General features: G+C 54.4%; 1 protein-coding gene and 1 long non-coding RNA gene across 2 annotated transcripts; one reads left to right on the forward strand and one right to left on the reverse strand.

Annotated features, from left to right (window-relative positions):
• Positions 1 to 68: 68 nt before the first annotated feature.
• ZMYND15 (zinc finger MYND-type containing 15) lies at positions 69 to 6,032 on the forward strand. The gene is given in 11 exon segments (XM_057311369.1): positions 69 to 668; positions 1,008 to 1,242; positions 1,331 to 1,486; positions 1,714 to 1,874; positions 2,391 to 2,543; positions 2,869 to 2,949; positions 3,099 to 3,215; positions 3,314 to 3,402; positions 3,490 to 3,588; positions 3,697 to 4,427; positions 4,771 to 6,032. Coding segments are annotated over 11 exon segments (2,592 nt in total). The 5' UTR covers positions 69 to 70; the 3' UTR covers positions 4,943 to 6,032.
• LOC130543578 (uncharacterized) lies at positions 5,062 to 13,407 on the reverse strand. Its single transcript, XR_008959035.1, has 3 exons — positions 13,364 to 13,407; positions 12,121 to 12,210; positions 5,062 to 7,642 (listed from the first exon to the last, which is right to left on the reverse strand). It is a non-coding gene; the product is annotated as an uncharacterized LOC130543578 (long non-coding RNA).
• Positions 13,408 to 16,796: the final 3,389 nt, after the last annotated feature.

The raw sequence follows: 16,796 nt of genomic DNA on the forward strand, positions 1-16,796 counted from the left end.
CCTATCCTCTCCCTCACCATACATCCCTTCCTCTGCTCAGTCTGGGCCCAGACCCTGTGCCCCTGAAGACATGGAGTTTGTGTCTGGATACCGAGATGAGTTCCTTGATTTCGCTGCCCTCCTGTTTGGCTGGTTCCGAAAGTTCGCCGCGGAGCGTGGGGCTGTAGGGGCCAGCCTGGAGGGCCGCTGGCGCCAGCTGGAGGCTCAGATCAGAAGGCTGCCCCAGGACCCTGCCCTTTGGGTGCTCCATGTCTTGCCCAACCGAAGCGTGGGTATCAGCCTGGGGCAAGGGGCAGAGCCAGGCCCTGGACCAGGCCTGGGGGCTGCCCGGTTCCTGGGAGATGAGCCCCCACTCCACCTGCGAGACCTAAGCCCCTATGTCAGCTTTGTCAGCCTGGAGGAAGGGGAGGAAGTGGAGGAGGAAGAGGAGGAGGAGGAGGAGGAGGAGGAGGAAAAGAATGGAGAGGAGGAGGGTGCCGGCATGGAGAAGGTAGACCCAGAGGACGATGGCGAGCCAGCCCCCACCAGCAGGAAGTCCCCCCAGGAAGCAAACCCTCCAGGGGAGACAGAGGAGGCCGAGCAGGAGGCAGGAGGCGGTGAGGGTGGCTGCCGAGAGGACAAGGCGGAGGACGAACCGGGCCCTGAGAGGAGGAAGGGGCGGAGAAGCGGTAAGAACCCCGGGCTGGGCATTCTGCCCTTTGGAAGACCTCCTCTACCAGGCAGCCCATTCAGGAGTCACCATCTGGTGGCCTGCAGGCCAATCTGGCCCGAAAAGATGTTTTCACTGACCCACTGGGAAGTTCCAACAGCAGGCCCACACTCTGCATGGCCGCAGACCCCCCGGCATTGTGCAGCAGGTGGCCCCTTCCGAGGAGGCATACCCTCTCTACCTGGTCCCCTCTGTTCACTTAGTTGACCCGCGTAAGCCCCTGTAGGCATGCTGTTCATACCCCGGACCCTGACCATCTTTGCTGCTCCCCGCCCCTGACTTTTCCCTTCTTCCCTAGAGGCTACCCCCCTGCACCTTTCCTGCCTCTTACTGGTGACCGATGAACACGGCACCATCTTGGGCATTGACCTGCTAATGGATGGAACCCAGGAGAGTGCCGGCAAGGGCTCAGGGACCGAGAACCTGGCTCCTCGGGCCTATGCGCTCCTCTGCCACAGCATGGCCTGTCCGATGGGCTCCGGAGACCCTCGAAAGCCCCGACAGCTCACCGTGGGAGATGCCCAGCTGCATCGGTAAAGAAATCTGGTATCTGAGGTTGGGGGAGACTGAGGGATCTGGACTCCTGAGCCCTCCAGCCTGACAGTCTCCATCCCCATTCAGAGATTTGGAGAGTCTGGTCCCGAGGCTGGGAGTGAAGTTAGCCAAGACCCCAATGCGGACATGGGGTCCCCGGCCAGGCTTCACGTTTGCCTCCCTCCGGGCTCGAACCTGCCACGTCTGTCATAGGCATAGCTTTGAGGTGAAGCTGACACCTTGGTGAGTGGCCTGGAAGATGGAGGAGAGGGAGGGAGACCCCCAACACTCAGGCAAGCAGTGGGGGGGGGCAGCAGACAGAGTGAGGGTCTGGGGAATCAAAGGAGGGAAAAAGCAAGGTGTTAGGAGCAGAGTATACAGAAAACGATATATGGGCAGCTGTAGGCAAACAGCAAACCAAGGAGCTAGAGGGATGAACGCCGGGTGCCTGCTACCCCCTGTGACCCCAGCCCCCAGTGCAGCGCTGTCTTGTACTGTGGAGAGACTTGTCTCCGGGCCGACTGGCGGCGATGCCCAGATGACGTGAGCCACCGGTTTTGGTGCCCAAGGCTTGCAGGCTTCATGGAGCGGGCCGGGGAGCTGGCGACTCTGCCTTTTACCTACGCTGCAGGTACCCCAAGGCGACAGGGCATCAGCACTGAGACGCGGGTTTGGAACTGGGGCTGGGCGCCTGGGTACAGGGAAGGGGAAGCGTTTGAAGAGTAAGGCCCGGACGCTGGGGATTCAGGGCCGGGGGCTAGAGCCCTGGGGCTGAGACAGGCACTGGAACGGAGGAGTGCGAGCCTGCGTCCCTGAGAGAGCGCCGGGGATTCGGGAACGGGGTGCAGGCACTTGCTGCCCAGGGCCGCCAGTAACTGGGGACCATAAACAAATCACGTGAATGTTTAGAGCCTCAATTTCCTCATCTGTCTGTAAAATGAGTATATTCACAAACGCTAAAACCCAGGGAACTGTGACAAGGATTCTGCGAGCTCGGTGCCTGTTACACTGTAGACAGTCGGAGACGGTCGTTCTCTGTAGGACTAGAACCAGATTCAGACCCAGGGGCCTTGAGAGAAACTGAGAAGAGCTATAGTCTGGGGTCCTAGCCACCAGGCCCTGAAACCCTCCCCTCCTCCCTCTCCAGAGGTGACCAGTGAAACCTTCAACAAGGAGGCCTTTCTGGCCTCACGGGGCCTCACTCGCGGCTACTGGACCCAGCTCAGCATGCTGATTCCAGGCCCTGGCACCCCCAGGCACCCCAGGGGCAGCACGCCAGCCCTCAGCCTTCTTCTCAGTGGTTCGTGGGGCCTCTCCTCAGGCATGGGCCCCTCAGCCTAGAGGGAAGGACGGGGGAGAAAACAGTTGTCCCGGTCCTAGATAATGCCTTCAAATACACACCCAACTCCATCGCCACCACCAACCACCACGGCCACTTCAGGCCTTTCCCAAATCCTCAAGGTACTCACCCCTGCCCACCCCATCCAGAAGCCCCATCCACAGGCAACCTCCCATTTCCCTTGCTGCAGCTCTAGGGAATACAGCTCCTTTAGAAGCAAGAGGGGGATGCACCGGGTGGGGGTCTCCCTGACCCCAGGATCCTCTTCTTCCTTCCATCCTTTCAGGAGATCCCTACCAGCTTCTCCAGGGGGATGGGCCCGCCGTGATGCCTCCTGTGCCCCCAGATCCACCCAGGGCCCTCTTTGGTGAGCTGGAGGGGCCCCGAGGGAGCTAGAGGTAGGGACAGAGACTGGAGGGCCAGCAGTCTGAATGGCTGAGAAGAAGGGGGCTATTAGACCGGAAGGGGCTGGGGTCCACGCCGGGGCCAGGGACCCCAGTAACCTGCTCTCCCCAGGCTCATGGCAGGATTACTACACGTGGAGGGGCCTCAGCTTGGACTCCCCCATGGCCGTGCTTCTCACCTACCCGTTGACTGTGTATTATGTCATCACCCACCTGGTGCCCCAGTCCTGTAAGGAGAGCAGAGCCTCAGGGCCGAGGGCGGCAGGGAGCTGGAGGGGGACAAGAGGAAGGGAGACCATCTTCTTAAGCGGCTAGCTTCTCACCCAGTCCCTGAGCTCAACATCCAGAACAAGCAGTCACTGAAAATCCACGTGGTGGAAGCCGGGAAGGAGTTTGACCTTGTCATGGTGTTTTGGGTAAGTCCCTCCAGGACCGGAGGTTGGGCATTTGGGTGTGGAGCTGGCTGTGGGGTGGGACCCTGATCTGTCCTCTCCGTCCTTCAGGAGCTCTTGGTCTTGCTCCCTCACGTGGCCCTGGAACTGCAGTTTGTGGGTGACGGCCTGCCCCCCGACAGTGACCAGCAGCATTTTACCCTGCAGAGGGTGAGGGCTGGGGGGGCTGCGCTCCTACCTCCTGCTCTCCCCTTGTCTAACGTGCTTCCCAGTGCCCTAACTTCCAGTGGTTTCTCCACTCCGCTTCTGCCTCCCCAGGATGGACCAGAAGTGTCTGTCCGTCCTGGTTCCGGGGTATCCGCGCGGCTCAGCTCCAGCACTAAGGAGAAGGGGGGCCGCAGAGACCTGCAGATCAAGGTGTCTGCACGGCCCTACCACCTGCTGCAGGGGCCCAAACCTGACCTGGTTATCGGTAAGAGCCTGGGGTAGGATTGTGGAGACCTGGGAGAAGGCCGTGGGCGACAGCTCCCGCCCACTCTCCCTCGGTCTGCAGGATTTAACTCTGGCTTCGGTCTCAAGGACACTTGGCTGAGCTCGCTGCCCCGGCTACAGGTGGGGGATGGGCCAAAAGGGACCTGCTCCCCCCTCCTGCCACACCCCCACCCTCCTCCTCCTCCGAAAGCCTCTTCTTCCCACCCTCTGCCCCAGACCCGGGGCGCGCCCAGGGCCCTCCTGACCCTGTCTGTCTGTCTGTGTGCCTGCCTCGTGCCTCTCCCCCTCCCGGTCTGTCTGGGTCCCCGGTTTCCACCCCCGTCTGAGCCCCTGGCGCCTGGGGAGGGGCTGGGCGGAGGCGCTGCTCCGGGAGTCAGAGGCCCGCGCCCACCGCAGTCCCTCCGAGTCCCGGCCTTCTTCACCGAGAGCAGCGAGTACGGCTGTGTGATGGACGACCAGACCATGGCGGTGGCCACGGGAGGGGGCACGAGCCCCCCGCGGCCCAACCCCTTCCGCTCCCCCTTTCGCCTGCGAGCCGCCGACAACTGCATGCCCTGGTAAGGGTTCGCGACCCCCGCAGGGTCCTTCGCCCTCCGGGGACCCCCACGCCCCCGCTACCCCCGCCCCTGCGGGCCTCGACCCCGCGCACACGCCGCGGGCTGGATCCAGCTCCGGGGACCCCGCCCGCTGGCCCATCCCCAGGAGCGTGCTAGGCCCCGGCAGTCCAGTCCAGTCCCGTCCAGTCCCGTCCCGTCCCGTCCCGTCCCGTCCCGTCCCGTCCCGTCCCGTCCCGTCCCGTCCCGTCCCGTCCCGTCCCGTCCCGCCCCGCCCCGCCCCGCCCCGCCCCGCCCCGCCCCGCCCCGCGGAAGCCCCGCCCCTGACGGCGCCACGCCCCCTCAGGTACTGCAACGCCTTCATCTTCCACCTGGTCTACAAGCCCCCGCAGGGGAGCGGTTCCCGACCGGCGCCCGGGCCCGCGCCCCCGGTCCCGACCCCCGCCGCGCCGCCCGCCCCCGCCCGCAGGCGCCGAGGGGAGAAGAAACCCGGGCGGGGGGCCCGCCGGCGCAGGTGAGGGCTCAGGTGTGGCCGCCCAGCCCTCCCCCAGAACGCCCCCGGAGGGAGAACCAAAACGCGCTCGGCCCGGGGAGGCCGGTTGGCTGCGCTCGCAGAGGTAAATTAAAGTACTTGTTTGAAACCACTGAGTCGGAACCTCTGGTTACACACCCATAACCGGGTCATTAAACGTGGAGGGGAGAAAAGGATTTCGGGCTGACTCACTTTCCTCTAGCTTCTTGCAGCCCCTCGACGGCTGTCCCGTCTTCCCTGCAGCTCCGACTCCGACCCTCCTTGGTGATACCAAACCCCCGATGTATGTGTGTAAGTCAGCCTCGGCCCCAGTAACCCTCAGGGACCTGCCCCCAGGCAAGACAAGATCCAGAACCAGAGAGGGGTATCTCACTAGCGGGCAGGGGAGGCGCACGAGCTCCTAGGGGCACACAGACCTTGGTTTAGGGGAGCGAAAGGGCCCCAGGCACCCAGCCGTGGGCCATCCTTGTTTTGTCTCCACCCTCTCTCCTTCCTCACACGCCATGAAGAACCAGCTCGTGCTGAGTCACACTGCGAACATCACTCGAATCCGTTCCTGTCTACTGTCGCTGCCCACTCAGGGTGTCAGGCAGAGAATTCCTTGAACAGCATTACTTCCCTGCTTCAATCCCTCCAGCGACTTTCCTCCACTCTTAAAATCCCCTGAGTGTGGGCTGGGTTCAGTGACTCAGGAAGTATAGAAAGGGAAGAGTGGCGGAGAAACTTGGCAGACGCCACCTTAATGAAGCGATGAAGGTTAATGAACGTAAGTCCCATTGACATCATGTGCTCCCTGACATGTTGCAATGAGAAAGGCACATCACCTTCGTACTCTTCCCCAAAATCCATAACCTCTGACCGTGAGAGAACATCAGACAAATCCATACTGTGGGACAGTCTGCAAAACCTGGGGGCTCTCCTTCCAAAGTGTCAAAGTCACGGAAGGCAAGAAAAGACCAAGAAACAGACAGACTGGAAGGGAGAACGGACACATGACATCTAACTATGATGTGGTCTCCTGGATTGGACCCTGGGGCAGAAAAAGGAGTCGAAAAACGGGAGGAATCCAAATAAAATCTGTAGAGTTCAGCTAGTGGTATTCTGTCGATGTTAATTTCTTCGGTTTGATAAAAACACGCTATGGGTATAAGATGGACCATTAGAAGAAGCTGGGTGAAGGGTCTACGGGAATACTCTAACTCACTGTAACTCGAAAACTCTTTCAAAGTACAAAGTTAAAAATCAAAGTACAGACTCCTTAGTATGGCTTATAGGTTCTTCTATCCCTTTCTGTCATTCTCTTCTATTTTTTTTTTTAAGATTTATTTATTTGATAAAGAGAGAGAGAGCATAGTAGGCAGAGTGTCAGGCAGAGGGAGAGGGAGAAGTAGGCTCCCCTCGGAGCAGGGAGCTGGATGCAGGACTCGATCCCAGCCCCCTGGGGTCATGACCTGAGCCAAAGGCGGACGCCCAACTGACTGAGCCACCCGGGCGCCCCTGTCTTTCTCTTTTATTATGAATATTTTAGCGTCTAAGTTTCCAAATACACACAAAAGCCCAGAGACAGCATCACGAATCTCTATGTACCCGTCACTCAACTTCAACAATTATCAACGTTTTTCTCATTTTATTATCACTTCTCGGGAATCTGTGATACAATGAGACACATGTATATATTTGGTCTGTCCAGGTTCCCGGCACAAGAGCTCCTGAAACACTTGGAATCTCCTGAGTGAAAAGGGTGATAGGAGAGTGTCTTGGGTTATTCATCACAAGCCCTTCCAACCACATCTGAGTTTATGCTAATGAGGTGACCCTAGGGGGACCCCTATTTAACTTCAGGTGGGGGCCAGTTGCTAGGAATAGTGTGAGTAGAGTGCTGGAATTTTCACCCCACTTTTCAACCGCCAGGGAGTGGCAAGGGGGCTGGAGACTGAGTTAATCACCAGGATTTCATCAATCATGCCTACATAATAGAGCCTCCATAAAAACCCTCTCACCGATGGGGTTCAGAGAGCTCTGAGTTAGGCTCTGAGGGTCGTGCAGCTGGGGAGGGCAGGGGGGGGCTCCAGCCCACCCTACCGCCCACCCCTTACACTGTGCATTTCCTCCAGTGCCTGTCCCTGAGCTGTGTCCTTTGTAATCAATCAGTAACAGGAAACTGTGGTCCTGAGTTCCATGAGCCGTTTTAGTAAATTACCGGACCTGCGGAGGGGGTGACGGGAACCCTCATTTGTAATCAGTTGGTCAGAAGTACAGAAGGCCCGGGACTTGGGCCTGGCATCTGAAGTGGGGACGGCCTTGGGGGGTTAAGCTCACTCTGGGTACTTAGTGGGAGACTTGGCCAGAGAGTAGAACTCCCCAGCGGCAAAGCACCGCTGGCCAAGCAATTTCCCGCCCCACACGCCGTTACCTGGACAGGTGGAGAATTGGTTGGCGTGGGGGGAAAAACCACACACACACACACACACACACACACACACACACACACACACACAGAGCTTTGGTGTCAGAATGCCAGTAGTAAAAAGAGCTAATCATAGTGTCAGAAGTGGGCTACACTGGCCTGGGCCCACAGAAAGCTGTGGTCTGGGAAGAGCAAGGAGGAACGGTAGGGGATGAGGAGCCTTACCTTCCTGGGTGGCCACGTGACCGCTCGCGCTGGGGACAGCAGCAGCACCGCACTCTGTTACCCAAGGTAAAGTGACCAGTGGAATTTAGAATTGGACCCAACTCCCAGGGAGCTTGTTCCCCCACTGCCTACGGAAATGCAAGCTAATAAGAAAAAAGGGAAACACGCCATCCCTGGGTGATTATCTGTGATGGCTAAAATGAGATTTAAGAAGAGTTCTGGTTTGGGCTTTGGTGCTAGACGGAGCTCAGATTTTGGTCAGTCTAAGCTTCGGCCACTAGCCTCAGAGATGGCCATGGAGTGAGCAAGTATGCTCTGGTCCCCGAGAGGGCTGTCAATGTGGGGGGCCTCAGTATGAATAACATAAAACCCTCCTCTCTCCCCTATTACTCAGAATACTCCACGATTTTGAGAAGCACCGTGCCAGGAACTGGGACAAAGACCAGATGCATATTATTCTATCACGAGATCCCTCCAGCTTCTTTCCGGAGCGTGAGAGAACACAGCCCAGACACCTGTTATCTCACTTACGTGCATCTATAATTAACAGGGGCTTGTAACAAAAGTAACCACCGTGCCCAACAAAAATGGCAATCACTCTTCAATATCGTACAACACCCAGTTCACATTCAAATTTCTTTGATTATCTCAAAGATGCCTTTTACACCTGTTTTGTTCCAAGAAATAAACAAGGCCCACACGTGGCTTTGGCTCCTGAGTCCCTTCAGTCTCTTTTGTTCTTTAAGGAATTCCCTCCCTTTTCTTTCTTTTTGGTTTCCGTGCCACTGATTCGATGAGAAACAGAATCTTGGTTCTGTAGAATCTTCCTCATTCTGGATCTGGCTGATGGCTTCTTTGGGATGTTTTTTGGGGGAGGGGGTGTGTGTGTTTAATTTCCTTTTCTCTTGCTTAGCTCCTGTAAGCTGGTAATCAGATCTAGATGGGAAGACCCTTCTACTGTGGTCTGTGCCCACCTCCGCAGGCCGATCTCATGCCACTTTCCACCCCCTCTCTACCCTCCAGCCAGACGCCTCTAAATAGACACCAAGCCCTCTCATCGTGGAACTTCCCCATTTTCTTGCTCAACAGATGTCGTCTCAGCCTAAACATCACTTCCTTAGGAAAGGAGAACTTCCCTGACTCCCTGATAAGGGTAGATGCCCCCCTGCAAAGCCCTCCGAGCGCCCTGTACATCTCCTATGACCATAAAAGGGAAGCCCAGGTCCCTGGTGAATTGAGGGGAAATAGAACTTTTTTACCACTGCCTTGGCCAGAAAATAACCTTTCCCTGAATTCCTGGCATCTACGGCATAAAAAGTAGGAAAGGACATGGTTATCTCGAAGAGGCAGGATGACTGAGGATTTGCCTGCTTACGAGCTCGCAGTGCTTGTGTAATAAAAATGTTTAATTTACAAATTGCTGCCTTTAATAATTCATTCACTGAATATTGAGTGAAGGCAAGCAAGGCTTTGTGTGGTACTTAGAGAGGTGAGGGGGGAAAACAGACAGACGGGGGTCCCTGCCTCCGTAAAGCTTACGGTCTGCGGCAGGGGTCGGTAAGACGCGGCCTCCAGCCCAGCCCAGCCCGCCGCCTGCTTTCCAATGAGCGTCAAGCTAAGAAACTGAAAGAAGATTTTGTGATGTGAAAATTATATGAAATTCAAGTTGCAGTGTCCATAAATTTATATAGAAATAGAGCCCACAGCTATTTATTTACGTATTGTCTGGGGCTACGTTCGTGATACAAACAGCAGGGTTTTGAATAGTGAACTTGTGACAGAAACCATATGGCCCTGCAGAGCCTAAAATATCCGCTAACAGGCTCTTCGTAGAAAAAGTACTCTGACCTCTGGCTAGGGCAAGATTTTCTTTTCTCTCTCTCTCTCTCTCTCTATTTTTAAAGATTTTATCTTATTTATTTGAGAGAGAGAGAAAGAGCACAAGCAGGGGGAAGTGCAGAGGGAGAAGCAGACTCCCCGCTGAGCAGGGAGTCTGACGCAGGACTCGATCCCAGGACCCCCCAGATCATGACCTGAGATGGAGGGAGATGCTTCACTGACTGAGCCGCCCAGGGCAAGATTTTCAAAACGCAGGGGCGCCCGGCTGGGTCAGTCGGAAGAGCACACGACTCTTGAGCTCGGGGCTGTGAGCATGAGGCCCCCAGGTTGGGCATAGAGATTACTTAAATAAATAAGTAAACTTGAAAAAGAAGATGTTCGGGGCGCCTGGGGGGCTCAGTCGGTGAAGCGTCTGTCTTCAACTCAGGTCATGGTCCCGGGGTCCTGGGATTGAGCCCCGCATCGGGCTCCCTGCTCAGCGGGGAGTCTGCTTCTCCCTCCGCCTGCCGCTCCCCCTGCTTGTGCTCTCTCTCTGTCAAATAAACGAATAAAATCTTTTAAAAGAAAAAAGATTTTCAAAATGCACATTTATGAGAATTTGTGTGGGTCATAAAGTCAAAGTCAGCCTCAAACAGCGTTCTTTTTTTTTTTTTAATGAAATAGAATAGAATGCAACTATTAGGGGTATCCCATGTCGTGAGAGCGGAGATTATTTCATGAGACATTTCGTTCACTTTCATCTACCATACGTGCTCGTATGTGCGTGTGTGCTGCATCATGACATGAAATGTAGTCTTTACTGGAGACCACGGTCAAAACATCTGAGAGTCACGGGCTTGGAGGGAGGCCTGGAAGGCACGGAGAAGTCACCGGGAAGTTCTCGTACAGTGTGATTGGTGTGAGGATGAAAAGTTTCAGACTCTTAGAGACACAGAGGAGGCACTTAAGACAGCCTTGGGGTATCAGGGAGAGCTTCCTGGAAGAAAGGACATCTAAGCAGTGACCTGAAGGACAAGTAGGAGTCGGCCAGGTAAAGAAGGGAAAAGATGGTGATAGCATGTGCAAAGGCCCTGGGGCAAAAGTAAGTAAGGTGTTTGGAAAAACTACAAGCAGTTCAGTACCGTTAGAGTTTAGAACGAGATGAGGCTTTTTTATCCCCATCCCTCTCCATCGTGTCACACCTCCATTTTCCCTGAGCACTTATCCCAGTTGCCTTATTATTTATTTATTTACTTTTTTTTTAAAGATTTTATTTATTTATTTATTTTTTAAAGATTTTATTTATTTATTTGACAGAGATAGAGACAGCCAGCGAGAGAGGGAACACAAGCAGGGGGAGTGGGAGAGGAAGAAGCAGGCTCATAGCTGAAGAGCCTGATGTGGGGCTCGATCCCATAACGCCGGGATCACGCCCTGAGCCGAAGGCAGGCGCTTAACCGCTGTGCCACCCAGGCGCCCCCTAAAGATTTTATTTATTTATTTGACAGAGATAGAGACAGCCAGCGAGAGAGGGAACACAAGCAGGGGGAGTGGGAGAGGAAGAAGGCTCATAGCGGAGGAGCCTGATGTGGGGCTCGACCCCATAACGCCGGGATCACACCCTGAGCCGAAGGCAGACGCTTAACCGCTGTGCCACCCAGGCACCCCTATTTATTTACATTTATTATGCCTCTTCCTCCAAGACACTCGGAAAAGTAAATTTCATGAAAGGGGAGACTGGTCTGTCTTCTTTAGAACTATGCCCTTGCACTGTGCCCAGGAGAGAACCGTCACTTGGCATTTACAAAGGAATTTTAAGAAGATATCCTTCCCCTCTGTGCTGGGGAGAAAGTGGGCCCTGGGAGTGTAAGACTTGTCTAGTTGTCCAATCAGTTGCTGGAGGTAGGCCATGAGTCCTGGATTTAGACAGACCTGGTTTGAACGCAGGCAGATTCAGCCCCAGAACCCCGGAGAATCTCTTCTGCAAGCACGCTCCCTCGGGCTGGCGCGGAAAGTGGAAAGCGCAAATATGCACAAAGGGCTTACTCGTGTCCGAGTGTGTTCTCAGCACCTAATTTACGTATATGAATAAATGTAATCCTCGGCACAAACCGGTAGGTGCTATTAGTATCCCCCATTTTACAGATGAGGAGACTGAGGCATGGGGAGGTCGTCACTTAACCACAGTCAAGCAGGGTAACCTGGAAACATATCAGGCAACCCAGCTCTTGAATATGTGCCTTGAACCACCACCCCAAACTGCTTCTTGGAAAAACCACACAGCCTCCCAGAGCAGAGAGAATGGCTTACCTATGAGAGCCCTTTTCTCCTCCATGACTGGCCATGCAAAGAATCACCAACCCTTTTGCCAATTTTTCTTTGAAATACGTGGAGGGATTTACAGGGGGCTCCCGGAGATGGATGGGTGAGCTGGGTGGAAAGCTCACCTCCCCCATCGGGCACTGCCCGCCTCGCCACCACAGCGGGATGTGGAATGCAATGCGACGAGAGCCAAGCCTTAGAGAGAGTGCAGCGCCTCTTGCCACGTGCGGCCACTGAGCATGAAAAACGTGGCAAGTCTGACTTCAGACGCAAACTGGATTTTGAAGACTTAGTATGGCGAAAATAACGTAAAATATCTTATTGATAACATTTTATGTTGATTACATGTTGAAATGACAGCAATTTGGGATATATTAGGTTAAATAAAATACCTTCTTAGGGGCGGCTGTCCGGCTCCGTCAGAGGACTCTGTGACTCTTGACCTTGGCGTCGTGAGTTCGAGCCCCACACTGGGTGTAGCACTTAACATTAAAAAAAGAAAAAAGAGAGAGAGAGAGAGAAAGAGAGAGAACAAAATACCTTCTTAAAATTAAAAAAAAAATAAAGACAAGGCTTAGGTAGGGGTCAGATGCCTGAGTTCAAATCCAGGCTCCCTGCTTCCTCGCTTCGCAATCCCTGTGCAGGGTTCCCCACTTGCCAAAGGGGGACAGTCGTGAGGATAAGGGGGGCAGTACATGTCAGGGCTGAGAAGGGTCGACAGCACAGCAAGGAGTCAGCAGATACGAGCATTGCCGTTATTACAGCAACGTGCCAGAGAGACCAAGCCCGAGACAGACTCAGCAAGTAAAACGAACCCCCATCTTTCACCGGGATAGCAGGCCTTCTCGCCCTGTCCACGCTGGCCAGGGCATCCGTCGTCCCCTGGCCTTATCCCCGAGGGACGATCTCCTACCCTCCCCCCGACCCTGCCTCGAACCAACCTTCCAACCCTGTGCTCCGGGCTCCTCCCTCTTGTTCTCACGGAAACTTGGCTCTGCTCCAAAGCAACTCTTTGGAAGAGACTGTTGGTGTCTCCCCCACATTCCACATATCCTGAGGTGCGGCAGGTGTCTTTCCTCCTCCCTGCTGTGGCTTCCAAAAAATTTCCCTTCCCTCCCAAACCCCAGGCCCTTGGAAGCCCACGCCAGCCAGCTGTTGGGCATCCATCACCCCTCCGCTCGCACGCATCTTCCAGCTTCTATCCGCTCGGCGGAGGCCTCCAGCATTGGGCTTACGTTCACTTCTCCACCGTGACGCATGTCTTCATCGGTGTAGACTGACAGCCTCTGCACTCCACCCAGCACCCCGCCAGCCCCCGTCCCCTGCGGCCTCGCCCCACCTCGGCCACACACTCCAGCCGCCGAGCCCTAGGACCCCGGCGTTACCAGGAGCGGCACAGCTCCCAGCCTCCTGATTTCAGGCACGCCGCCCTCCTTCCCCCAAGGCCCTCTCTGCTGCGCTCAGTTGCGCAATTCGGCCTCACCCTTCGGGCTCTGGAGTCTGTTGGCCGGTCCACATGGTCACCGTCCCCCACCCTGTGCGGGTGTTCACGTCTGCCCTCACCCCGTGTCTACCCAGCTGCCCAGCCCGAAGCAGATACTCCCAGTTCTCCCGTCTTCTCTCCCCCCACCTTACTTGCAGAACCCCAAGGGTGCCTGAGCCAAGCTCCACCGAGCCAGCGACCGGGGGACTTTGCCCGAGCTGTTGCACAAGGCTGGAGAGAGACACAGGCCAGATCTCGCAGCGAGTCTGCCCCGGAGCCACCGGGAGGCTCTCAGCACTGCTGGCAGTCCCTCCGAGGTGAGGACTTCAACCACCTCTCTCCCCAGATGGCAGCACCTTGCCAACCTTGGCCAGCCATCCTAGCTCTTATCTTTCCAGAAAAGAAACACCCCGTCTGACTACCGGGCCTTCGCATCATGGCCATTCCCTGCAAAGTCCTTCTTTTCTGTTTGTGCCTTGGTCTTTGGTGTTGAATTTGTCCCTCAAATGTCTTGGTCACCCTTTCTCCACTTCATGTCTCCACCACCCCAATGGGAGTGCCCTCGGCGAGATGATCTTGCCAGACCCAGTGGTCAGTTCTCCCCGTCTGGGGAGCATTTAACTGACCTGCCCACCCTCCCTGAAACATGGCCTTGGCCTCCAGGACTCACGCTGTCCTGGTCTTCCTCCCACTGTGCCCGGAGACTCTGTGCTGGGCCCTCCTGCTCTGGCTCGTCTCTCAGCCTCTCCCTTCTTTTTGAGACTCCCCTCCCTCTCCCATCCCTGCCCCACTCCTCTACTCCCCTGCATCCTCACGTTGATAAATGGCCCCCTCATCCCATCACCAGGCCCAGATCTTGGGGTCAGCTCCCTCTTCACCTCTTTAGCTCTCCCCTGGCTCCCCAAGCTCGGACCACTCCATCCCTCTGCCGCTCCTGCCTCAGGCCACACTGGTCTCCGCAGGGCCTTGGCACGTGCTGCTGTCTGCACAACACTCTGCCTCCCCGACCTTCCTTCTTTCCTGGCTGCCATCGCCGCCAAGAGGGCTTCCTGCGTCTCCTTAACGAAAGTAGTCCTCAACCGCTGTTTCATTAGCTCCTAAACGCGTTCTGTTTTTCTTCGTAAGTCATCATCACGTCGAGTTGTGCACTTAATGGCTGATGCACTCACTGCTCGCCTGTCCCAACTGAACCCCTGGCGTATTCAGCAATGCCTAGTGTAAAGTAAGTCCTCCGTACCTCTTTGCTGTGAAGGGAAAAAAGGAGAGAGGGGAGAAAGAGAAATATCACGCGAGTACGTGAAAAGTCCCAGAGAGCTGGTTTGGGATAAAACCAGCTTAACGCTCCGCTCTTCCCCAATGCATACTGCATCAGTCCCAGTGGTGATGCGACGCGGCTGTGACAAGTACGAGAATCAGAGTCTGACAGGCCCGTGTTCAAGTCCCAGCTTGATTGCTTCCCGCTGTGTGGTTTCAGGCAAGTTATCAATTTGTCTGAGCCACATACATGCATTCAATGGTTGCTGAGGGCCTACTTTACAACACAAGCACCGTGCTGTGCCTGTCGTGACGATGATATAAGATAAAGTAGGACGTGTCTCTGGTACCAAGGCTGACTAATCACCAGTACTCAATCATCTGGTGTTATCAGTGCTTCAGGTTTTGCCGTGACTAGTCTCATTGTCTGTGTATAATCATCTGAGGTTTACGATTTGGATTTTCCTATTGAGCGAAAACGTATTTAGGCCAGGGGCGCCTGGCCAGCTCCGTCAGAAGAGCGAGCGGCCCTAGGTGGAAAGATGACTACAAAAATAATAACAACCTTAAAAAAATTATTTAGGACTGTTTTAGGGGTTGGATTTTGTTACCTAAACATTGGGAAGTTTCCGGTGTAGGGCATCATGGTCCGAGAATGTGGCCAGTACGATGTCGGGTTTGAGGAATTGGGTATTTCTTTCAGAGTCTAATATTCGATCCATAGTTGTGACTGTTCCGTTGGCATCGAAGAGGGTGTGTTCTCCATTTATGAGATACAAAGGTCAATAAATATCATCCGAATCAAGATCCGGGATGAAGACGTCACGTTCACTGCTGTGTTCCTGGGATCCAGCAACAGGCCTGGGGCACATCGTACAGGCTCGATAAATAGTTGTTGCGTGAGTGGCTAATTAATCAATCAACCTTATCATCGCTTAGACTCTCAATGCCTTTGTACCTCCGCAAATTTTTTCCTACCTCATCTGCCAAAGGCTGGTGAGTTATGCTCCAGTTTCCCATGCTGGTATATTTCCGACAATTTCCCAGTTTCTTGCTAACTATTTCGGCTTTGTATGTTTCCATACAATATGGCGTAGTGCCTGAGGGTTACGGCTGTTACATAATAACTGTAAATATACCCATACCAACATAAAATGGCCCTTTAACAAGACACGCTCTGTACGATACGGTTTAATTCTGTTCTGCATTTATTATTTTTAAGGAAAAACACAATAATAAAAAAAAGGTTTAAATGTTTAAAAATGAAAAATGAAAAAATAAAAAACCCCCAACACAACAATAAAATCCAAAAGTCAAAGTGCCTTTTCACTGACGCAAGGAGGAAGTCCCCTCCCCATCTTGTGTCCCATCACCCTGCCCCTCCCCCGAGGCCAGGCCACTAACACGATTTTGGCAATTAGCTCCCTTTGAAGACATTCATGTTTTTCATGGAGGAGATCAAACCATGTACACGAATTGTTGTGTGTTTCACATAATGAGTCTCCCTATTTTATGCTTTCTGTTTTCCCTCGATGCTTTATCGTCCATGTGGATTGAATTTGGTTTGCTTTGACCTCCTACTTGGCTTCGGAAAGCATACACCCCATTTTGTGTGTCTCTAATGTTTCCTTTAAAAATTTAAGAGCTTTTTTAAAAAGATTTTACTTATTTATTTGAGAGACAGAGAGAGAGAGAGAGAGCACGAGCAGGGGGAGGGGCAGGGGGAGAGGGACAAGCAGACTCCCCGCTGAGCAGGGAGCCCGACTTGGGGCTCAATGCCAGGACCCCGGGATCAGGACCTAGACACCCCTTAAAAGCATTTTTAACTTGTATTTCTTGGTGTGAAGTCGAGAGTAAAATAATGTGCCAAGATTCTCCCCAATTAAATCAAGAAGGTAAACATCACCTTCCTGCCCTCCCCAGATAATGTTGATGGAATTACAGATACGGGGGGCCGTTATTGTTCCAATCTGGCCCCACAGTAGGCGGGGAGATTTACGTCCCTGTTAGGGCCCAGCCGTGGCTCCTGAAAGGTCCTACGTTGAAGTCCTAGCCCCCAGCACCTCAGAACGTGGCCGTACCCAGAGGGTGGGTCTTTACCTAAGTTACAGGTCACTACAGGGGGCCCTCACCCCCAGAGACTGATGTCCTTATGAAATGAGGGAATTTGGACACAGACACATACAGAGGGAAGATCACGCAAAGACACAGGGAGAAGGAGGCCAGAGAAAGGAGACGCAGAACAAACCAGCCCTGCCGACCTCTGCGTGTTGGCTTTCGGGTCTCCAGAGCAGCGAGAGTAAATTCCCGCTGTCCAGGTCCCCAAGTCCG

The sequence above is a fragment of the Ursus arctos genome, unplaced genomic scaffold, assembly GCF_023065955.2.
Source record: "Ursus arctos isolate Adak ecotype North America unplaced genomic scaffold, UrsArc2.0 scaffold_14, whole genome shotgun sequence".
Taxonomy (NCBI): Eukaryota; Metazoa; Chordata; class Mammalia; order Carnivora; family Ursidae; genus Ursus; species Ursus arctos.